The sequence below is a fragment of the Lissotriton vulgaris genome, chromosome 12, assembly GCF_964263255.1.
Source record: "Lissotriton vulgaris chromosome 12, aLisVul1.2, whole genome shotgun sequence".
NCBI lineage: Eukaryota > Metazoa > Chordata > Amphibia > Caudata > Salamandridae > Lissotriton > Lissotriton vulgaris.
In genome coordinates, this window is record NC_141700.1 from 105,549,977 (window position 1) to 105,574,479 (window position 24,503).

The 24,503-nt window shown below is 50.2% G+C and overlaps 1 protein-coding gene across 1 annotated transcript in view; it reads right to left on the reverse strand.

Moving 5' to 3' along the window:
- Nucleotides 1–24,503, reverse strand: part of THBS3 (thrombospondin 3) — a 180,156-nt gene that overhangs the window by 8,880 nt on the left and 146,773 nt on the right. The window contains exons 20-21 of the mRNA XM_086947390.1: nucleotides 23,360–23,556; nucleotides 17,768–17,940 (exon numbers count right to left, since the gene is read on the reverse strand). Of these exons, the coding sequence (XP_086803516.1) occupies nucleotides 17,768–17,940; nucleotides 23,360–23,556 (370 nt within the window). The remainder of the gene's footprint in view (nucleotides 1–17,767; nucleotides 17,941–23,359; nucleotides 23,557–24,503) is intronic.

The following is a 24,503-nucleotide window of genomic DNA, read 5'->3' on the forward strand; positions in this document are numbered from 1 at the left end:
ATCTATTTACCTATAGATGCAACACAGGAGGATCATAAGCAAGACCACCCTCAGCAACGAAGAAAGGACAAGCATTTACAATGCAACGGTCTTGCCTTTGCAAAAGTTAGAGCTATTGGCATTGTAAATGACACATTTTTTATTTATGTGTTGGTTTTGAAATCAGATAAATAAATGGCATTGTCATTTACAATGCCAATAGCTTAATCTCTTGCAAATGTGAGACCTATTGCATTTGCACCCATACAAACACACATAGAGCCACACACACACACCCATAGATGTGGTGGTGGTGGTGGATGTGGTGGTGTTGGATGTGGTGGTGGTGGATGTGGTGGTGGATGTGGTGACCTTAATGAAGCATCCACATCGTGAAAGGCATGGCTGAGGGAACTGCCTCTCTTAACCCCTATGCTTTAAATTGCTAGCGACCAAGGCTGCAAACTTCGTCCCCTCCATGCCCACACACAAGGCTTCATGTTCTAAAGCATACACACAGGTGCTCCAGCACCCCCTTCTGTGGATAGCTTTGCAGATGCTGGAAGGTGCATTTTATTAAAGAGTTCAGGTCTCACTATATTGGGTGCTGGAGTTTTGGGAAGCATTTTATGAACTTGTTGTGAGTGGCGCACATGGACAGACCAGAGTCCTGGTAGTAAAAGACTCCAAGAACGGTGACAGGTAAAAGCATTGATCTAGCTAGAACACAGTGGAATGCATGTCGAAAAAAGCTTGTTGTACCCACAGCCAGCAATCTGTAAAATATTGAAGGTATTGTGTGACTGGTTTCTCAGGTGTGTTACATGGCATCATATGTAAGTTAGCCTGCACACCACGTTTGTCTGTGGCAAGGAGTGCAAGAAACCAATGTATGTTGGCAGTGGGTGTCTTCACACAGAAATGTAGGCCACGCAGACTGTATGCACTGTTTTGGAATGCAATACACGTCTTGCCATTACATTGCGAATGGTGGGTAGAAATTAGTACTTGTTAACCATTAACCAATGTACAGGTCACACATCATGACCCTCTTTTTTTTATTTCCAACTTTTCCACACAATTCTTCGGCTAAGTCCATCTGTGCAATATACAGTGCAATGCAATGGTCTCGCCTTTGCAAAAGTTAGAGCTATTGGCATTGTAAATGACAATTTTTTTATTTATGTGTTGGTTTTCAAAACAGATAAGTAAATGGCATTGTCATTTACAATGCCAATAGCTTAATCTCTCGCAAATACGAGACCTATTGAATATGCACCCACACACACACACACACACACAGAGCCACACACACACACACACACAGCCACACACACAGAGCCGCACACACACAGAGCCACACACACACACAGCCACACACACAGAGGCACACACACACACACAGACCCCCCCCACACACACACACACAGCCACACACACACTTACACAGAGCCACACACACAGACCCCCCCCCCCACACACACAGCCACACAGAGCCTCACACACACAGAGCCCCAGAGCATAATCCAAAGAGCCAATGTAGTTTAAAAATTACTTGTGAAGAAGCATCCGGGGCACCATGGAGGCACCAACAGCTTATTTGCTACTGTGCGCCCGGGGTTCCATCACTGGGTGCTGAGGTAAACACCCTGCGTCACGAGGCGCCAGAGACCTAAAAAAAGCCCCACTACTCCCAGGCCCGCCCTTCCTGTCACACACAGAAAACATTTTAACGCCTTAACCGCTGCGGTTTTTCCGCCGCGGTTCGGGCGTTCTTAAGAGTGGGCGGGGCTGCGTTGGCCGACGGCAGCACTAGGGAGGTAGTGCTGCCGTCGGCAGCACGCAAGGGGTTAAAGCATTTTAGCAGATTATGTCACAAAGAGGTGTGCGGGGAGGACACTTTTTTTGGTACATGAGTGCTCAGCTTAAAAGAGAATGAAGAACCTTTAACGGGTGCTTGCCTGTGTCGGCTGGGCACATGTGCGCCGTAGACGTGCGCTGTTTGTTGTGTTGCGCCACACGCGTTGACGCATATTTCCTAGCTCGGTCACGTCATGAGAGCGGATGGCTACACACACATTCAAACATAAATGCAGACACACATTTTAATTAGGCAGTCAAGGGGTTTAATCGGAAACTACTTGTTACCTAGCCGTGATCCATTCTTGGCAGTGTGGAGTGCAGATTACGGGGTATGGAGAGTACAATAACATGCCCACACAATGGTGGGTGTGGAGCCCAGAACCGCCCCGAGGTGTAGTGGGGGCAGAGTGAGAGTCCACATGCAGTTACCTCAGATGGAACGTGGGTCTGGAACTGTCTAAAGTCCAACCCATTTTCCCTCCACCAGGAATGGGTTGATTCAGAGACCCAGATTAGCCTCCATGAGCACGAATAAAGCGGCCCTCTGCAGGTAGAACAGCACTCACCTCAGTCTTATGGACCCCGGGCGGAGGTGTAGGCCAGAGGTGAAAGTTGCAGGCGAACCAGATTTGTCGTCCAAACAGGAACCGCGGAGATCAGCCTGAGCCCTGCGCAAAGAAGGGGTTCTCTGCAATTGTGGTACAGGGTGGGGCCTAGGCCCGGGCTGAAAGCCGCGGTGCTCCGGAGCAAGGGGAGGGAGGGATAGTCAGAAGGGGGCCCCGCAGGAGGTGACACGCTCGTAAAGCAAGTACAGACCGGGTGGCTCTTCCCAGTGGAACGCACCAAGGAACCTGCTGCGGGGCGGAGTCGATGCTCAGACTTCAGCCCGCCTTAGGGAACAGTTGACATGCCTCCACCAATTCCGTGCAACCGGGCAATGGGAAACCTCTGGCTGCCAGGGGCACCGACTCATTGAAATGGAGGAGTAAAGTTACACACCCCTTGAAAAATCAGCATATCTGTGCTATCGTTACAGAGGGCGGGACGTGCAGCAACAAATCCATGATCACCAAAAGTTTTCAATACTCAAAGAATATGTTTCCAACTACTTGATTGGTTTGGAATATTTGAAATACTACAAGCCCCTGGAGTACCTCACAGTCCTTCATGAGATAACACAATAGGCTTCCGTACAAGGCATAAAATAACCCCGGCTGACAAAAGGATTCCAGTGTGCCTATTTTTCTTAACAGGTGGTCTCAGTATTTAGAGTGTTGTTTTGTCAGCACGTGGCGATCACGGAGACACACTGCAATTTCAATGGTTACCTATTACACCGCAAGAACAAAACCTGAACAACAAGCGCTCGCCATTTGTCGCTAAGCCCCGTCCTTTTCAGACTGGGGGACGTGTTTTTGACTGAGGACGTCACTAGGGAGAAAGAATGTCAAAAACACGCCCCCAATCTGAAAAAGACGGGGCTTAGAGCGAAAAGAGAATGTCACTGAGACCTCTTCTCCAATGGCTGGCTGCCGTTTAGGAGGCCAGCCAATGGAGAAGAGGGGCGGGGCTTAACCTCGCTACTCAGAGACATTAAATCTCGCAAGCGAGACTGCGCATGTGCGCAGCCTACGCTAGCCGAGACCTAAAATATAGGGTTTCCTTCTTGTTCTGAAGAGGCGGGGATCGACAGACATACTGAGTAGCTCAGGATACCAGTATCTTCGTGCCCAGTCCGGAGCCACAAGGATAACTTGGGCCCAGTCGCGCAGAATCTTCTTCAGCACTCTGGGCAGAAGTGGTATAGGCGGAAAGACGTACAACAGACCGCAGCTCCACTCACGACGAAAAGCGTCTCCGAGCGAGTGCCGCCTTGGAAATTCCAACGCACAGAACTGATGATATTGCGTGTTCTCTTCTGTGGCAAATATATCTAACCAAGGCTCTCCCCACTGCTGAAAGAGGCCTTGCGCCATGTCCGAGTTCAGACGCCATTCGTGGTCCATCAAGCACCGACGGCTGAGTTCGTCCGCCCTGGCGTTCAGAGAACCTGCCAGGTGTTAAACCACCAGGGTCACGCCCTGATGTTCTAGCCACTTCCAGAGGCGCAGAGCCTCCTGGGATAGGGTCCACAACCCCACCCCGCCCTGTTTGTTGCAGTACCACATGGCGGTGGTGCTGTCTGTGAACACCTGCACTACACTCCCCCGGACAGAGGGGATGAATGCCTTCAGTGCAAGCCGGATTGCCCGCAGCTCCAGAAGGTTGGAGCCGGGACTCCGCCAGAGACCAGAGGCTTCTGATCTCTGCCTCTCCCATGTGGCCCCCCCAGCCCTGTAGGGACGCATCTGTCACAACTACGTGCTCCGGTTGGGGTAGGGAGATGGATCTGCCGCTGACCCAATCGCGGTCCGTGAGCCACCACTGCAACTGTCTTGCAGTGCCCTCTGAGATCAAGACATGGTCGGACAGGTTGCCCTGATGCTGGGCCCACTGAAACTTCAGGTCCCACTGCAGAGCCCGCATCCGCCACCTGGCGTGATGCAGCAGAAGGATGCAGGAGGCCATCAGCCCCAGAAGCCGCAGCGTCAACCTGACTGAGACTCGGGATAACGGCTGAAAGATGGGAATCAGAGCCTGAATATGCCGAACCCGCTGCTCAGGAGGATAAGCCCAAAACTGCGCTGAGTCCAGAACCGCTCCGATGAAGAGGAGCTTCTGAGAGGGACACAGGTGTGACTTCGGCACATTGATGGAGAACCCCAGCAGGTGCAGGAGGTCGGCCATAGTCTGGAGAGGGCTGACGACTGTCTGGGGTGAGCCCGCCTTCAACAACCAGTCGTCGAGGTAGAAGAAGACTGAAACCCCTAACCTGCGCAGATGAGCTGCAACCACCGCCATCACTTTTGTGAACACCCGTGGGGCGGTGGTAAGGCCAAAGGGGAGCACGGTAAACTGAAAGTGCTCATGGCCTACCGTGAACCGCAGGTAACGCCGGTGGGCCGGCAGGACAGGGATATGAAAATAAGCATCCTGCAAGTCCAACGCTACCATCCAGTATCCTGGCTCCAGGGCAGCTAGGACCTGAGCTAGTGTCAGCATCTTGAACTTCTCCTGCCGGAGGAAGCCGTTGACGTTCCACAGGTCCAAGATAGGGCGTAGGCGCCCTTTGCCCTTCTTGGATACCAGAAAGTAGTGGGAGTAACAACCACACCCTACTTCTGGCCCAGGAATGCGCTCGATGGCCCCCTTGGCCAAGAGGGCCGTAACTTCCTCTTGTAGATGTGTCAAGTGATCCCCCGACACAAGTTCAAGTTCAGTAATTTGTATAGTGCACTACTCACCCAGAGGGTCTCAAGGCGCTTGAGTGAGGGTGGGTGCATTATTTATCGAATAGCCAAGTTTTTAGCTGCTTTCTGAAGGAGAGGTGGTTCTGTGTGAGGCGGAGGTGAGTGGGGAGAGAATTCCAGGTTTTGGCCGCTAAGTAGGAGAAAGATCTTCCTCCCATGGTGGATCTATTGATGCGCGGGATTGTGGCGAGGGCTTGATTGGATGAACGTAGTTGGCGGGTGGGTGTGTAGAAGGATAGATGTTTGTTGAGGCATTCGGGTCCTAGGTCGTGGAGGGCCTTGTGTGCGTGGGTGAGGAGACGGAACGTTATTCTCTTGTTGACGGGAAGCCAGTGGAGATCTTTCAGATGACCGGAAATGTGAGCTTGACGGGGGATGTCCAGTATGAGTCTGGCTGAGGCGTTTTGGATGCGTTGGAGTTTTTTCTGTAGTTTGGCTGTGGTTCGGCGTAGAGGGTGTTTCCATAATCTAGTCGGCTAGTGACCAGTGCGTGGGTGACTGTCTTTCTTGTTTCGGTGGGGATCCAGCGGAAGATTTTTTTGAGCATGCGTAGGATGTTGAAGCATGATGATGAGACGGCGTTGACTTGTCTGGTCATCGATAGGGAGGAGTCTAGGATGAAGCCCAGGGTACGTGCGTGATCTGTAGGTATGGGTGCTGTGCCCAGAGCCAGTGGCCACCATGAGTCGTCCCATGCAGAGGGGGATGATCCTAGGATGAGTACTTCGGTTTTGTCCGAGTTTAGTTTTAAACGACTGTTCTTCATCCATTCGGCTACTTCTTTTATTCCTTCGTGTAGATTGGTTTTGGCGGTGTTAGGATCTTTGGTGAGGGAGAGGATCAGCTGGGTGTCGTCAGCATAGGAGATGATGTTGAGGTTGTGTTGTCGCGCGATGGATGCGAGAGGACTCATGTACACATTGAAGAGGGTGGGACTGAGTGATGATCCTTGTGGTACGCCGCAGATGACTTGGGTTGCCTCTGATTTGAATGGGGGAGGCAGACTCTCTGGGTTCTTCTGGCGAGGAACGAGATGATCCAGTCCAACGCTTTTCCTTGTATTCCGATGTTGCTGAGGCGTTGTATGAGGGTGTTATGACAGACTGTGTCGAAGGCGGCGAAGAGGTCAAGTAGGATGAGGGCAACTGTTTCTCCGTTGTCCAGTAGCGTTCGGATGTCGTCTGTGGCGGCGATGAGGGCGGTTTCGGTGCTGTGTTTGGCTCGGAAGCCGAACTGTGAGGGGTCAAGTGAATTGTTGGATTCAAGGAAGGCGGCGAGCTGACTGTTGACGGCTTTCTCGATGACTTTGGCTGGGAAGGGAAGGAGTGAGATGGGGGCGGTAGTTCGTAAGTTCAGAGGGGTCCGCTGTGGGTTTCTTCAGAAGGGCGCTGAGTTCGGCATGTTTCCAGCTTTCTGGGAAGGTAGCGGAGTTGAAGGAGCAGTTGATGACATCGCAAAGATGGGGTGCGATGATGGAGTCTGCTTTGTTGAAAATGTGGTGGGGACATGGGTCGGTTGGCGATCCTGAGTGGATGGAGTTCATCAGGCCGATGGTGTCTTCAGTCGTGATTGGGTTCCAGGCGCAAAGGTTGTGAGAGTGCTGTTTTGGTTCGGAGGTGGGTGGAGTGGGTTGTTCTTCGGACAGGTTTCCAAAGCTTTTATGAATGTCGGCGATTTTGTTGAGGAAGAAAGAGGATAGGGAGTCGCAGAGGTCTTGGGAGGGAGTGATGTCGTTGGTGCCGGCGGTGGGGTTGGTAAATTCTCTGACGATGTTGAATAATTCTTTGCTGTTGTGGGTGTTGTTGTCGAGTCGATCCTTGAATGCTGATTTCTTGGTGGATCGGATCAGTTGGTGGTGTTTGCGGGTGGCGTCCTTGAAGGTGGTCAGGTTGTTAGTGGTTGGGTTTTTTCTCCAGGTTTTCTCGAGGGTACGACATAATTTCTTGGATTTCTTAAGGTCATCGTTGAACCAAGGGGCCTTTTTGCTACCTTGTTTGATCAGGTGGTTTTTCAAGGGTGCTAATTTGTCAGCGCTGTGGGTGATCCATTGTGTGAGTTTGGTGGCAGCTTGGTTTGAGTCCGATGATATGGCGGGGGGGTTTTGGTTAAGCGATGTGAAGAGTTGGTCGGTGGTGATTTTGTTCCAGTTTCTTCGAGGAATAGGTTGTAGTGGGATGTGGGTCGTGGTCTTTTTGTAGCTGAAGTGAACGCAGCTGTGGTCCGTCCAATGGAGAGCCGTGGTGTGATTGAAGGAGATGTGTTTGCTGGAGGTGAAGATAGGGTCGAGCGTGTGTCCGGCAAGGTGGGTGGGGGTGTCAACAAGTTGTTTGAGTCCGAGATTGGCCAGGTTGTCCAGAAGGATGGTGGTGTTGTTGTTGTCGTTATTCTTTTCCAGGTGGAAGTTGAGGTCTCCCAGTAAAATGTAGTTCTCGGAGGTGAGGGCATGTGGGCTGATGAAGTCAGTGATGTCTTCATTAAATTGTGTGCGTGTTCCTGGTGGTCTGTAGATGAGGGTGCCTCTAAGTGTGGTCCTGGGGTCGGTGTGGATCTGGAAGTGAAGGTGTTCGGCGGTCGCGAGGTTATCGTCGGAGCTGGTCGTAATTCGGATGGTGTTCTTATGGGCGATGGCGATGCCTCCTCCTGTTTGGTTGGTGCGGCCTTTTCGGATGATCTTGTAAGCGTCCGGGATGGCTATGGCGATGTCGGGCGCTGATGATGCGTTCATCCAGGTTTCTGTAAGGAAGGTGACGTCCGGTGATGTGGTGTCGAGTAGGTCCCAGAGTTCAGTGGCGATTTTGTGGACCGAGTGGGTGTTCAGCAGGATGCACTTCAGGTGGTTAGGGTCGGAGCTGTGTTTGGAGGAGGAGGATTTGGTGTGGGTCCTGATGCAGGCGAACTTGCATGAGTGGCATGCGAATGGTCCGTGGGTGTGTCCTGGGGACACGCGGTGGTATCGCGGTGGCATGGCTGGAGGGGTCATATACTTCTCTGATACGCAGATGACGGCGCCCACTCAATAGAACCCCAGCTATTCGGAATCACTCGCTTATTTAAAAAGTTCACGAGGACGCCACACTATCCACGATGGCTCCCACACTGCTAACGGACGTTAAAGATTCATGAGAGAAAATCCCTTCTTTAGTATCAACTAATATTTAAGGAAATGTGTATACAATAATCGATATTTAGGCGAGCTGGGGGCTGCCCAATTACCTACCTCAACCATTGACCTCATACAAGGCCAAAAGACGTTTAAATAATTGCGACTCTTTATAGAAATATCCATCCAAAGAAAATTAGAATTGGACAGTCGTTCCCGCATGCTCTAAAGTCGTGTCCTTTTTATCTGATGTGCCAGCACCACGCAGTCTGCTGCAAATTTAAACTCTGTGTTGTCGTTGTTCATTGTGTTTGTTGCAAATGACTGTCTCCTGATGAAGGCAGTGGCCGAAACGCGCGTAGTGTTCCAACCCACCGCATTGCCAACTTCTCTAGTCCTTTAAACCAACAAGTCATTTGTTTTTGTAGTTTTTTCTTTGTATATGTTGTTTATTGTTGACCAAACCTACCAGATATAATATGAAATTTAGAAATTTATTATAAATCAAATGAAAACAAAATAAGAAAAATATAAATAAAATTTAAGTATTATTGTTGTTTTCATGATGTTATATGTATCATATTGACAGAAAAATCCACCCCATAGGATATGGCAGATAAGGTATAATTCATTTTCTACAGCTCCTCTTTTCTCAAAACTATGGCTGGAGGGGTCGCCTCGAAGGGGAGGGAGTAGCACCTTTGGACGATTTGCAGCACTTAATTGTCCGATGTGAGAGTGCGCCAGTTGAGGTGATGATGGCAAACCCTACCCCCCACTGTAGTCACATGGGCCTGAAAGCTCGGCCTATGAAGGTTTGGAGGCGGATGCTGCAGGGGCGGGTGTGGACTGTCCTCGTTGTCCCCGACCGCCGCCACGGCGGTTTCCACGTCTGCCACCGCGCTGGACGGTAGTCTGCGGCCCGTGGCTGGCAGGACGTGTGGGGACGCCCCTTGCTTGGCCACGAAAGGAGCGTAAAGCAGCCGTTTGCTGGCGCGGGGCCGAGAGGCCCAAGGACTTGGCCGCAGCCCTGGAGTCCTTAAAGCGCTCAAGCGCATGGTCTGCCTTGTCACCAAAGAGGCAACGGCCATCAAACGGCATGTCCATAAGGGTGTTCTGGACATCAGCCGAAAAGTTGGCGGACCTCAACCAGGCGTGGCGACGAATCGCCACCGTCGTTGCCATCGCTCTGCCCAGTGAGTCTGTGGTATCCAGTCCACTTCGGATGGAGTACCGTACTGCATCTCGACCCTCCGCAAGGGCTTGGGTGAGTTTAGTCTGGACCTCCGCCGGACATTGTGGCAGCACGTCCGCGACCGTGTCCCACAGAGAGTGGGTATAACGGCCCAAGAGGCACGAGGTGTTGACTGACCGCAGCCCTAAACTCAGGGAGGAGAATACCTTTTTTCCGTATTGCTCGTACCTCTTGGATTCCCGATCGGGGGGAGCCGTCGGGAATGCGGTCTGGGAGTTAGAGGCCTGGATGACCAGGCTCTCGGGGGTTGGGATGGGTGGACAGGAACCAAGGGTCGCCCGGATCCGGGCGGTGGCGTCTGGCCACGTTCCTATCTACAGGCTGTCTGTAGCGGGCTTGGACCAAGTGCCCAGAAGAACGTCAGACAAGGCCTCATTAAACGGTAGTAGAGGCTCGGCCGAGCTTGCCTGCGGTTTAAGGACCTCAGTGAGGAGGTTAGTCCTCACAGCCCGACGGGAAGCTCCAGGCCCAAGGACTTGGCCGCCCGCGTCAGTACCACACTATAGGCAGCCCCCTCCTCCGTAGCCACGGTAGGAGGGGAGACAAAACCATTGTCCAGACCACTGGCCTCCCCTAGCTCACCTGTCCAGTCCTGATCCGACTGGCACTCCCGTGCCAGAGGGTCCTAAGACCCCTCCCAATCCCCCTTGCCACCCATCTCCTGATACTCAGGGCCAAAGGATGGGGCCGGGTCATAGAAGTAGAAATCTCCCATCGGCGTCGAGAGCGGTGCCAGACCCGAATTGAGGAAGGGATCGGGGCCGGCGCCGCCCGGCGCCGGCGATGTCGTGAGGGCGACCGGCGACGACCCGGATCTGGACCCGGATCCTGTGGCACCTGGAACGAAGTCACCGGCGGCGTCGGGGCCGAAGCGCCCGACCCCCTGGGACCCCCAGTCAGGGCCGCTGGGCCCGAAGGCGCCTCGGAGCCCGACGGAGGAGTGAGCGACATCATAGACGTGAGGAAGGCCTTGATCTCCTCCGGCGTCGCGTTGTGCCCAGGGACCGACGGGTATGAAGCAGGCCGCGACGCCCGCGGAGTCGCGAGGGTGGTGTCGCCCGAACCCCCCGCCGCGTTACACGAGCATCGGGCGTAGTCGGAAGAGCGATGACGTCTCTTCGACTTCTTGTGCTTACCTGAGGACTTCGAGCCGGAATACCCAGGACAACTCCCGGAGCTATGGTGGCTCTGACTCCGCGACCGGTCCCTCGACCTCCTCGCGGATCGGGACCTCGAGCGGCGCGGGGCCGACTGCAGGAGCTCGAGTCACTTGCGGTACCGGTCCCGCCTAGCTTTAGACGTCAGGGCTCGACAGTCGGAGCAGGCCTTGTCGTCATGGTCGAGGCCCAGGCAATGAAGATACCGGCGGTGGGGGTCGGTAACCGACATCAGTCGGTCACAGTCGGCGCAGGATTTAAACCCGGGCATCCCTAACGGCACCGTCGGAGTCGTTAGACTTCGAAAAGGATCAAAAATTATCGTAAATGTTTAGTCAAAAATTGACTACGGGGTACCACTTTTTCCAGATCTGCGCTTGCTGGCGCGGAAAAAAGAACTGACGTCAGCGCGCGACGGCGGCATCTAAGTACTCTGGCGACGTCATCCCGGCACCAACGACGGACGCGGAGCCGCAGACGATGCCTACCGACGCGCAGGGGTATTGCTACGCAAAAGTTTCCGGATCCAGTCTGACGCCTGGGGATATTCTAAGGTAAAGAATCTAATACTAACCTGTTTCTTTCAGATATCTTCGAATAAATATGTTGCTTTGTTAGGTGTAGATGCAAACCAGAGTTATCCAAGGGGTAGCTAGAATTCCATAGGCTCCAGTAGTTTAAAAGAATATTTTTATGTTTGTCTTCTTATGTTTTTCATGTATCTATTAATTGTGAATTCTTGCACCACTGTGTTCCATTTAATTTGCCCTTGCCCATCTTCTTCTAAGAGGAACATTCACTTGACCCACTTACAAACAGATGAACAAGTTACTTACCTTCGGTAACGCTTTTTCTGGTAGATACAATATCTGCCTGTGGATTCCTCACCTTGTGAATATCCCCCTTGCGTCAGCAACATTCAGAAATTCTTTTTGTAGCTTCGCGCCGACGTGGATGCGGACGTCACAGAGACACGGCTCCGCTCGCGACTCCGCTGACGTCACCGACGCCTATAACAGGCCTACGCCGGCGTGATGACATCAGTCCCGCCCTTTTTTCCGTGCCTTCGAGGCACACGGACGGACCGATGACAGTAGATATATACACAATATACACAGTATAGAAATCAAGGTAACACACACAGTGTGAAGAAAATGCAATAAAACATTTGACAATAAAACAATTCATTAAAGATACTCTGGCAAAGAAGAGTGGACAACGGGGAGGCGGGTGGGTCAGTGAGGAATCCACAGGCAGATATTGTATCTACCAGAAAAAGCGTTACCGAAGGTAAGTAACTTGCTCTTCTGATAGATACATCTGCAGTGTGGATTCCTCACCTTGTGAATAGAGTCCCACAGCAGTCCCCACTCCCGGAGGAGGGTGTCCACTCTTCTAGACCAGGAAATCCTGAAGGACAGAGCGCGCAAAATGACCGTCCCTCCTCACTTCGGAATCCAAGCAGTAGTGCTTCGCGAAAGTGTGGAGGGAAGACCAAGTTGCCGCCCTACAAATATCCTCTACAGGCACACCTCTAGCCAATGCAGAGGTCGAAGACTTAGCTCTAGTTGAATGAGCCCTTATGCCCTCTGGTGGTTCCTTACCGGCCAAAGAGTAGCAGATCTTAATGCAGAGGACGATCCATCTCGACAAAGTCCTCTTATGGACCGCTCTTCCTTTCTTGCAGCCAGCAAAGCCAATAAAGAGCTGGTCATCCATGCGACAGTCTCTAGTTCTGTCCAAATAAAAAGACACCGCCCTCTTGGGGTCAAGACGGTGTAATCTCTCCTCCTCCTTGGAAGGGTGTGGGGGAGGATAAAAGGTAGGGAGGGTAACGGATTGACCCAAATGGAAAGGAGTCACCACCTTTGGCAGAAAAGCAGCCCTGGTCCTAAGAACCATTCGATCAGCATGAATGGACAGGAATGGGGGCTTGGAACTAAGAGCTTGAAGCTCACTTACCCTCCTTGCCGAGGTTATTGCAACGAGGAAAACTGTTTTGAAAGTCAGGAGCCTCATAGGACATTTGTGAAGAGGCTCAAAAGGAGCACCCATTAAAAATGTCAGAACTAGATTCAAATCCCACTGAGGCACAATAAAAGGGATAGGAGGGAACTTATTAGTGAGGCCCTTCAAAAACCTCAAAACTATAGGAGATTTAAACAGAGAAGGCTGGTCAGGCAAACAGATAAACGCCGACAGCGCTGACAGATAACCCTTCACCGTGGGAACAGCAAGCCCCTGCTGTGCCAGAGAAAGGGCAAACTGGAGAGCATCAGATAAATGGGCCCTCAAAGGGTCTATGGACTTCTCCCGGCACCAAACAACAAACTTAGACCACCTATAAGAATAGATGGACTTAGTGGAGTCACGCCTGGCTGACAAAATGACATCCACCACATCGTGAGGGAGAGAAAAAGAAATCAGGTTGCCCCGTTCAATCTCCAGGCATGAAGGTGTAATGTCTGGAGGTGGGGGTGTAGAACCTGCCCCTCCATCTGAGAGAGGAGATCTGCCCTGAGAGGGAGACGGAGCGGCGGGTGAGAGGAGAGGTGGAGAAGGTCTGAGTACCACAACCTTCTTGGCCAATCCGGGGCAATCAATATGACTTGGGCCCGGTCTTGGCAAATTTTCCTCAGAACCCGAGGAATCAAGGGTATGGGAGGAAACGCGTAAAGGAGTTGCGAGCTCCAACTCAACTGAAACGCATCCCCCAAGGCTCCCTGCATCGGAAACTGGAGGCTGCAGAATGACAGGCAGTGAGCATTCTCGTGAGTGGCGAATAGGTCCACCCGAGGAGTCCCCCACATCCGAAAGATGTCGAGAACTACCTCTGGATGGAGCCTCCACTCGTGATCGGCAGAGAACTGCCGACTGAGACTGTCTGCACGAACGTTCTGAACTCCGGCCAGATGATTCGCCATCAGACAAATCTGATGGTCCTGAACCCAGGACCAGAGACGCAGAGCCTCTCTGCAGAGACACTGCGACCCTACTCCTCCCTGTTTGTTGATTTACCACATCGCGGTCGTGTTGTCCGTCAGGACTTGAACTGACCGCCCGCGAAGGGAAGGGAGGAAGGCCTTGAGCGCCAGACGTATTGCCCGCAATTCCAGAAGGTTGATGTGAAGCAACCTTTCCTCTGGAGACCAAAGACCTTTGACCTCCAGGACCCCCAGATGAGCACCCCACCCGAGGGTGGACGCATCCGTTATCACTGTGGCCACCGATGGAGGAATCTGAAAAGGCTTCCCTTGAGACAGATTGCCTTCCACACTCCACCAAGACAGATCCGCTGCAGTTTCTCCGGAGATCTTCACTGACTCCCTGAGATCTCCGTTGTGCTGATACCACTGCCTGCGGAGGCACCACTGGAGCGCCGTCATGTGCCAGCGTGCATGGTTGACCAACAGGATGCATGAAGCCATCAGACCGAGCAGGCGAAGGACCTTAAGGACTGGAACAACCGCTCCATTGTAAAACAAAGGAATTATCTCCTGTATGTCGCAAATCCTTTGAGGGGGAGGGAATGCGCGACATACAGTAGTGTCCAGTACCGCACCTATGAACAGGTTGCGCTGTGAGGGCACCAGGTGAGACTTGGGCACATTTATCGAAAAACCTAACCTGTGCAACAACTGAGTCGTCTCTTGCAGATGATTGAGCACCTTCTCCGGCGACTCCGCTTTGATCAGCCAGTCGTCTAGATACGGAAACACATGTATCCCCGTTCTCCAGAGATGAGCTGCCACCACCGCCATCACCTTGGTGAAGACTCGAGGCGCAGTAGTAAGTCCAAACGGAAGGACCACAAACTGGTAGTGTTGTGACCCAACCGTAAAACGGAGATACTTTCTGTGCGACTTCAGGATGGGAATATGAAAATACGCATCCTGCAAGTCGATCGACACCATCCAGTCTTCTTCCAACAGCGCTTGAAGAACCTGCGCAAGAGTGAGCATCTTGAACTTTTCCTGTTTCAGGTAAAGGTTCAAGATCCTGAGATCCAGGATTGGCCGAAGCCTGCCATCTTTCTTGGGGATCAGGAAATACCCGGAGTAGCACCCCTGACCCCTTTCCTGCTCTGGAACCACCTCTATCGCACCTTTTTTGAAAAGAGCCAGGACTTCTTCCTGCAGGCGAAGCAGGTGGTCCTCCGAACAATAACCCTGGCAAGGAGGGTAATTGGGAGGGAATTCCTGGAAAGGAAGTGCATACCCATTCTCTACAAGATTGAGAACCCAAAGATCCGATGTTATTAATTCCCAATCTTGAAGAAAATTAGTAAGCCGACCCCCCACTGGGCCCACATGATCCGGAATGGCGGATCTAGGGCTGCTTTGCTGCGTTGGCTGGGGGTTGGGAAGGAGAGGAGGAGGAGGAGGATTGACGACCTCTAGGGCGGGATCTTTGCCTGCCCCTGTACGACTTGTACAGCGTATTCTGTTGCTGCTGAGGCTGCTGCTGGGATGGTCTGTAAGAGCGAAAGGAAGATCTTCCAAACCCCCTGAAGCGTCTACCAGTAGTACCTCTAGACTGAAGACCCAAGGATTTTGCAGTGGCCCTACTATCCTTAAAACGTTTCAAGGCAGCATCAGCCTTCTTGCCAAAAAATCCTGAGCCATCAAAAGGCAAGTCCAACAAAGCAGACTGGACGTCCGCAGAGAACTCCGATGACTTAAGCCAGGCAGCCCTCCTGGTGGCCACGGAGGAGCTCATGACCCTTGCCACCGAATCAGCAGTGTCCAGGCCACTCTGAATCACCTGTCTCGCAGCTGCTTGAGTGTCTGAAATCACTTCCTGAAAATCCTTCCTGTCATCCTCAGGAATTTTCGGAATTAGCTGCTTGACAGGATCCATCAAGGCATGGATATACCTCCCCATCAGGCACGTTGCGTTGGTTGACTTTAACGCCATACTGGCTGATGAAAAAACCCTCCTGGCACCCTGATCTTGCTTTCTGGATTCTTTATCCCCAGGAACCTGTGGGAAAGCACCAGCAGATTTCTTTGAGCAAGCAGCCTGCACCACCAAACTCTCAGGCAAGGGATGAATAGATAAAAACGCAGGGTCCTCAGGTGCCACTCTGTATCTCGTCGCAACTGTTCTTGAAACTGCAGGAGCAGATAAAGGCTTCTTCCAAACCTCATAGATGGGCTCAGATAAGGCCTCGTTGAAGGGTAACACAGGCTCAATTACTGACGAGGGAGAATGAAGAACCTCAGTTAAGATATTAGGTTTATAGTCAGCAGTAGGCAGAGTAATATTCAATAGACTTGCTGCTTTTTTAATAACAGTGTGATAAGGCACCACATCCTTTGATGGTACATTTGACACTGATGCCAACTCCCACTCAGGCGACAGTTCAAGCCCACTGGCCTCACACAAATCTTCAAAAGGATCCTCAGAATCCTGTAACTCCCCTTCTTCAGTATCCGAATATTGATACCTTTCCTCTTCCAGAAGTCTCTGAGCCTTTCTCCGTGACCTTTCCTTCACAGCAGAAACCAACGGATTCGGAATCGACTCCGACGGGGTCGGAGCCGGCGTCGAACCTGAAGTCGGACGAGGCTTCTCAGAACGAGGTCGGACAGAATCCTGCCTCGGAGTCGTAGGCATCGGCGTCGATGTGACTGGCGTCGACGGAGTCGGCGTCGAGCGCTTCGGCGTCGACGACACCGGAGGTGTCGGAAAATGCCAATGCGGTGGTATAGCCGGCATAAAAGGCATGAAGGGCGCAGGGGCGTAAGCCTGGGGAACACCCAAGTTGAATGGCATAGGACCCGTGGGACCAACAGGTGCACCAGACGGGAACATCGCCCTAGAATAGACACCAAACATGGCGTTCAAGAACTGAGATGGATCCTGACCTGGAGCTGGAAACTCTGGATATGGATCCCTGGGTCGTTCCTGAGGAGGCGGAGTCGAAACGACGTCGACCTCTTCATCGAGTCCAGGAACCGGGGTCAACAAACCCGCAGGCACCGGAACCTCGACTTCACCAGCCCCCTGCTCCTCACCTTCATCCTCCTGACCAGAAGGATTGGATGAACTGGAGAATGTACCTGCTTCTGAGATTCGGGTGAACCTGGATGTGAAGCCTCACCAACAGAGTTATGTTCCGACTCCGAAACCACCACTTCCTTACTCAGAAGCTTGACCTGGGACTTCGGTCTTGAACTAGAGTCTTTTCCGGAGTGATGACGAGACTCATGACTCCGCTTCTTGTGCTTCTTCCTCGAAGACTTCGAAGCGTGAGCCGAAGAAGACTCCGAGCGTGACCTCGACCTCGATCTCGATCGACGAGTTCGAGACTTCGAAGACTTATCTTTCTTATTCTTAAGCTTAGCCACAAGGAGCTTCGCCTCTCTTTCTCTTAGCGCCTTCGAAGTCATCTTCTTGCAGCATGGACAGTCCTCGACGTCATGGTCGGAACTTAAACACCAAACACAGCAATCATGAGGATCGGTGATAGACATAGTCTTGCCACATTCGCCGCAAGCCTTAAAACCAGTCTTCTTCGAAGACATCTCGAAGAATATAAAGTTAAACAGAATAACAGGAGAATAGTAACAAAGTTACTGTAAAGCTACAGTACGATCCCTGAAAACCGTTAGCGTCGATGACGCGGAAAAAAGGGAACTGATGTCATCACGCCGGCGTGGGCCTGTTATAGGCGTCGGTGACGTCAGCGGAGTCGCGAGCGGAGCCGTGTCTCTCTGACGTCCGCATCCACGTCGGCGCGAAGCTACAAAAAGAGTTTCCGAATGTTGCTGACGCAAGGGGGATATTCACAAGGTGAGGAATCCACACGGCAGATGTATCTATCAGAAAGCAGTGTTTCCTTTCGGTTCCAAAAACCATTCCTGTTTTACTACAAACTGACTAAGCGTGATTGTGGGGGACGGGAGAATTGATCGAATAGTTTGCTGAGTCTCGAACAACTTCCCCAAATGTAACCAAGGATTGATCAAAGGTCTCTGATCTTTTCTTGCTCCTTTATAGCCATCCCATGCCCACACAAATGCTTCCCATCATGATGGTGCCCACCACACCTTCTGACCTGATGTAGCCCACCTGGGGCCTATGGATAAGCTGCCAACGATATGAGGTCTTGTCCTTCCAGCCCACGTTGCGAGGGTCCTTCCAGAGCAGTCGGGCCTGGTCCTGGGTGTGGCCTGTATGCCACAGGGCATTGCGCAGTTGTTCACCAGGACCGGTCTTAGATTTCACAGCCTACAGGATGCAGAGAAGAGACATTACTATGTTATGCTATATTATGCAGTGTTATTGGCTTGTGGAAGGCACTTACTTTCCAACCGGTTCTGAGATTTACATTGCAGTAGCAATTCTGTTTTTTTTTTGTTTTTTTTAAATGTAACATTCCATGATGCCTGACTTATTGAACTGCAGAGTCAAAAGAAAGTCTAAACGTGGCGCCCTGCAAAGAGTAAGAAGCGAGGAGCTGGGAATAATTGTGCAGCCACCAGGCTTTCGCAAAAGCAATTTTACAATTTAAATAAATAAAATACAGTGGAGAGGGGCATGGGAACAAGGGAAGCAGTGAGGAAAAGCAGGTGCAAGGCGAGGATGTAAGAAGGAAAGACCATGGAGAGAGCATTAAAAGCCATGTTTTCTAATGGTGAGCTAAAAAAAAATTGTCTCCTCAGGGCGGCAATGGAAGAACCCTTTCAGAAACAATGTAAAGAGGAAACGATTCAAGGGCAAGATAGATACAAGAAAAGAGAGGGGAGTCATCAAAAACAGAGCATGAAACAGAAAGACAAGAAACCCATCTACTCATGAGCAAGTGGCAGACCCAAAGCCCACTCAATCCGTTTTGTATTGTAGACAATAGTAGTGTGGACAGTGGGTCATTAACAACAGATACCTAAATATCAGAACTGGCCTGCTCACACAACCCGGGGCTGCCTACATGGCCTCGCCCAATAGGTGTAGACAAATACTGTTTTTGTTGTCTTTTCTTCAGAATTTATTTTTTATTTACACAGTGAAAGTCACAGTGGGGCGACGAAAACATTATTTGACCAGAGACATTGAAAAGCTTTTCAAAGGACTAGTCTGTGCTGATTTTGATGCGTGTAAAATGTTGTCTAAAGTGTATTCTTGCATATTGTGCACATGGCATATGACTCATTTTTTTTTTTTTTTTTAATTATATTTTTATTGCAGAGTTATAAACCACAGGATACAATTAAACAGCCAGTACACTTGTGGGCTCCCCCCGTCCAATGATAGGTCACAGTCGTACACAGCCATTCAGCCCGCATCCCGGAGGCCGGGCGGCATATTACATCGCTCAAAAGGAACACATCACAGTGTACGTCCCATTGGGACCCTGGCGGAAGGTCGTTTTGTGTATCTGCTTTTACCCCCCCCCCCCCACAACAACATACCCGTCAGCCATCTCCGTGATATGGCATATGACTCATGATCTGTGCTGTTACGAGCATTATGACACTCCCCTACCTGGCACATCTGTACCATGCTGGATATCTGTACACTGTTCTATCACATGTGTTCTGTTGAGAGTTTGTGCATCTCATCCGTTCACACACTGGTCCTGGAAAGTAGGAGTAAAGAGGGGGGTCAACCAAGCAAGGAAATAAGGGGTTCGAGAGCTACTGGATAGTAATGACAAAAGAGAGTAAGACAAAGAGAAAGTACTTAGTGCTCATGGAAGACAGAGGGTAAGGTGGGGAGGGCATGAACTGCTGGATACGAAATTAGTTAAGGTGGTGAACCAGAGTTGGCACGCCCAGTTTCGCACTACTAGGATGAGAGTGAAGCATGTCTGTCTTGCTTCCAAACCATGATTAGAAGGAGTGGGAGAGCCAGAAAAGCGTGGGCAAATATCCTTGTTCATCCATAGTGCATTGCTCATGGACTGTGGGTGTGGAAGTCTGGAGGTGAACCTTGGGTATTTTGCATTTTCAGCGGTGGGAAACAGATCTATATGTTGGAACCCCCAGCGGTTGAAGTAGAGGAGTAGGATTTGATGGTGGAGTTCTCATTCATGGACTTGTTGATGTTTCCGGCTGAGCAGGTCTGCCAAAATGTTGCCCAGCCCCGGAATTTGCTGCATTAGGATGGACTATGTGATGTATCGCCCACCGACTAAAACAGACAAATGGAGTGAATGCATACCACCCTGTTTTTGTGGGCAAAATATGGCAGTTGTGGTGAGAGTCCAGACTAAGACTACATTCTGTTGGATAAGTGAAAGGTAAGCTTTGAGGTCCAGTTGGAAAGCTAGCAACTCAAGGTGGTTGATGTGGAGTCCCTACTAGACAGAGGTCCACGCACCTTGGTTAGTCAGGTTCTGTAAGCCCACTACCCAGACAGTAAACAACGCATCTGTGGTTATGGTCTTGGGTTGGAAAGGGTTGTCCCTGCAACAGGTTTTTGGTATTTCACCACTGCAGAGAGCGAGTACTGTTCCAGATCAACACTAGATCCTCCCAATGACCCTCTGCTTGTGACCACTATGCCACTAGGCACTGTTGCAACTGACGCATGTGTAACCTGGTTTGAGGAACTATGGTGATACAAGATGCCATCATGCCAAGCAAGCGCAATTCTTTCCTGACTGTTACCTGGCAATCTGGCTGAAAAAGAGGTAGTCGTGCTTGGAATGCCTCTACACTTGCAGGTGTGGGGTAAGTTATCCCCAAGTAGGAGACAAGTATGGCCCTGAGGAAAGGCCATCCTTGATGGGGTTGGTGGTGGTATTTGTCTACACAGAGTCTCCACCCATGCACACAACAGCAAAGAATTCTTCAACAACATCAAGGAGTTCGCCCAACCCACCAGCAAGTCCACCGACATCCCTCCCTCACAAGACCTCTGTGACAAACTCAGTACTTTTTTCCACCACAAAATCAAGAGCATCTACGAGAACTTCGCACACTCCACTGGCTCCCCATCGAAGCTAGAGTCACCTTCAAGATACTAACCCAAGCTCACAAGGCCATCCACGACATCGGACCAGCATACCAGAACAGCGGACTCAATTCTACGCACCCCAAAGGACCCTACGATCAGCCCAGCTCTCCTACGTCGTGGTCCCCCACACCAGAAAGACCAGATCGGGAGGCCGCTCCTTCTCCTTCTACGCGGCCAGAGCCTGGAACGACCTTCCACTACACCTCAGACAGAGAACATTGCTCCCCATCTTTGCAAGAAACCTCAAAACCTGGCTCTTCGACAGACCCCCTCCTTGATTAACTAGAACCTGCGATCCCCCCACCCCTCCAGCGCCTTGAGACCTTTACGGGTGAGTAGTCATGCTTAACAAACACCTGATTGATTGATAGTAAATCCTAGACTGTGGAGAAGATTGATGGTGGTCTGAGTGTGCACTCTGCATTGCTGCAAATGGCGCACTGTCAGCGCCCCTTCTGAGGGCTTCTCTGACTCTGCGCCCTGGGTGCAGAGTCAAAGTAATTCCCTCATTTGCATAAGGCAAGCCCCTATGCAAACGAGGGACATCCTCTGTTGATAATACTGGCACTTTAAATGCACCAGCACTATCGGTATTATAGAAGGAGATGCACAAGCGTCTGCGTCCCCTTCTATAATAGTGCTCCGGGGGCGCGCAAAGCAGGCGCAAATGCCTGTTGCGCCCCCGGGGCACCATCGGTAATACGGCCCCTTGTGTCCCACATGCAGTGAACAGTGTGCAGGACAAACTGTCATTTGTGCAGTTGTGTGTGCTTCACGCAGTCAATACTCCCCCTGACATAAAGATTGCAGTGTCTCCCTCAGGTAAAGCATAATGTTACATATATACCGCTTAGTGTGTTCTACATAGAGTGCATAGTGTGGTCTTTCAGACAGTTCCTAGTAGCCTTCACTTACTGCAGAAAGTAGCCTACATTGACTGCACAGTGTGCCCTTCATAAAGTGCGTAGTGACATTCACATACAATGCCAGAGTCCTTTATATAGTGACCATAATGTGTCCCACGTACCTCGGTGTTGTTCCTGGAAGGCCTATTATGTTCAAGTTAGGAAAATTAACAATAGCAAACATACATTACACCACTTAACTTAATGGGTGCAAGAAGGGTAAGTCCACAGTTAGATATTTTAGAAAAATATATCTTTATTCTATTCTTTTGATAGTTTTTGAATTCATTATTATTTTTTAGAAAGATTTACACATTTTTCAGAATATCTGATGAAGTATAACACATTATTTACATTTACTAGTCACATTCATGATTCAAAACATAGAGAGCGGATGTATATGATGATGGCTAGCGGCAGAATAGGAAATACGCGTGTTTCGGCACCGCTGCCTTCATCAGGACACCGTCCTTTAGCATCATTTCTATTCCATAAATCAATTGTTTTAAATATGATAGCAGGCAAGGGTGTGGACTTACCCTTCTTGCACCCATTAAGTTAAGTTGTGTAATGTATGTTTGCTATTGTTAATTTTCCCACCTTGTGCTATTTCCCTACATATAGAAAACTCATTTGTTTAGTAGGGGTCCCTTTTGTTTTCCAAAAAAGGCCTATTATGTTCTACATACAGTACTTTGTGCGTGTCACAAACTGCAGGATATTCTCAAGTAGCTCCTTTTGTGTCCTTCATGCAGTGTAAAGTGTGTCCCACACAGACTGCAGAGTCCACCCTTCGTGAAGTACATTGGGTCCCCAACACAATGCAAAATATGTCCCCAACACTCAACGCATGTTGTGTTCTACATATATTGTGCCCTTTGTATAATGCGTAGCATATCAGCATGCCCCACATACTGTGCACTGTGTCATTCATGCACTGCACCGCATGGCCTCCTTGCAGTGACTTAGTGCTTTCTAGATACAGGGCGTAATGAACATTTGACACACTTCATAGTATGCTCTACATACAGTGCTTAGTATGTTTCTCATGCAGTGCGTGTTATACTCCAGGTAGTGGTTGCTGTGACTTTCATCAACTCAATACATGTTGCATTCCGCATTTTAGTGCATAGGTTGTTGTAAACACAATGCACAATGATTCCAGCATATAATGCTTAGTGTGCCATTCACAGATGCAAAGCAAGTCACTCATGCAATGTATATCTTCTACGTACAGAGAACGGTGTGTTTTATTGCTGCACAATGAATCCTCCATAGAGTGTAAATCCTATTCGTCAACTTGTATCCATACAGTGTGGAGTACGTTTTTTGTACAAGATGAAATGTCCTTCATACTATGTAGAGCGCGTCACACATACAATGCAGTGTCTTCTTAGTACAGTGCACAGAGTCCATGATAGCTTGCGTGTCTTCCCTAACACAGTTCACCAAAGGTTCTACTTTGAGTGCATAGTGTCTGTTAGTGGAGCGAATAGTGAGTCGTGCGTAGAGTGTGCATCCTCTTCTTGTGGAGTTACATTGTGCACTCTAAGCCCTTCCAACAGTGTTTAGTACAAACTACACATAGCTCACAGGTCATTCGCTAGCATTCATACAGTGCTTAGTGTCTGCAAACAGGCCGTGGACTTCAACCCGCTATCTGGCACAGTTCGGACCGGCATGGACTGCCTGTTTCCACCTCACCACAGAGAAGCAGCTGCCTACAGTGCAAAGTTAATTCTTGGGCAGTCATGTCATTCAGTGCATAGCGCCTACTCACTGACCTTCAGCTGCAGGCCAGGCTCCGCCACGGCTCGGAAAGGCGTGGATTGCCAGTATGTCTGTTCCGTCTGTTTCCACATCACCACATAGAAGCTGGAGCTGTCCTGGTAGCTGAAGATGAAGCCAGCATAGTCATCGTCTGTTACTGTGTTCACGTGGAAGGTGCCCTCAAAATCCACACCATTGAAGGCCGTGTAACCTGCCAGAGGAAAAGACAAGGGCATGAGGGCACAGGACATGGAATGGACTCATCCTTGCACTGCAAAATATCACATGGTAAGGAGGACCCCACGCTTGGATCTTTGGTGCACCTGATATTGTGAACGATAAAGAGGCCAATTCGAACTGGCATATCAGTAAATACAAAGATTACCAGACCTCCAAATGCGGCTAGCGTCACAATGGGCACTCACATCTCTGCGGATGAGTAGGGTACGATGATGCTTTTATTTTTATATGAGGTGAGGCCTTTTGTTTTTGTTAAACAATTTCATAAAAAGTACATACCAGAAGCGGTTTCAGCCATCACGCTTCATCCATTGGTCTGTTCAAGATTCTTCCACATTTTGCTTTCGTCCACCAAGCTTTCACTCTGGCCTATGAGTCAGTCCACTTAAACCATTTGTTTCTCTCTCTCTGAGTGATGGCATTCTGTCCAGGTCCATGCCGTCATCCACAAACAAAAGATTCCCTTTTAGTACCAGGGACACGTGGGCAGTTGTGGAATGTTTAAAAACAATGTTTTATTTGTGGACATTTTAATATTTTTGAGGGTCTGGTAGCACCCCAGACACTGCTACTGTGCCTTCGCCTCTGCTTGCAGTGTGTTGCATCCTGCTTGCACTGCTTGTAGTGGCCATATTTTGAAATTGGCTTTTAACCAATTTCAAAATGGGAGCCTTTGCATGCATATAGGTATCACTTGTGCCAATGGGGTTTCAGCCCAATCCAAAATGGCTAAGCCTGTGTGTGCATGCACACAGAAAGGCTGCCATGTTTGAATGTTTTTGTTTAACTTTATTTCCAAAAACATTCAAATACGTAAAATTGTGCGCACTAATGTGCATGCGCAAGTGTAAAACTTTTATAGCAAAAAAAAATAAATGACAATCGCCTGTCCATGCACATATAAGTTGTAGACAGGAA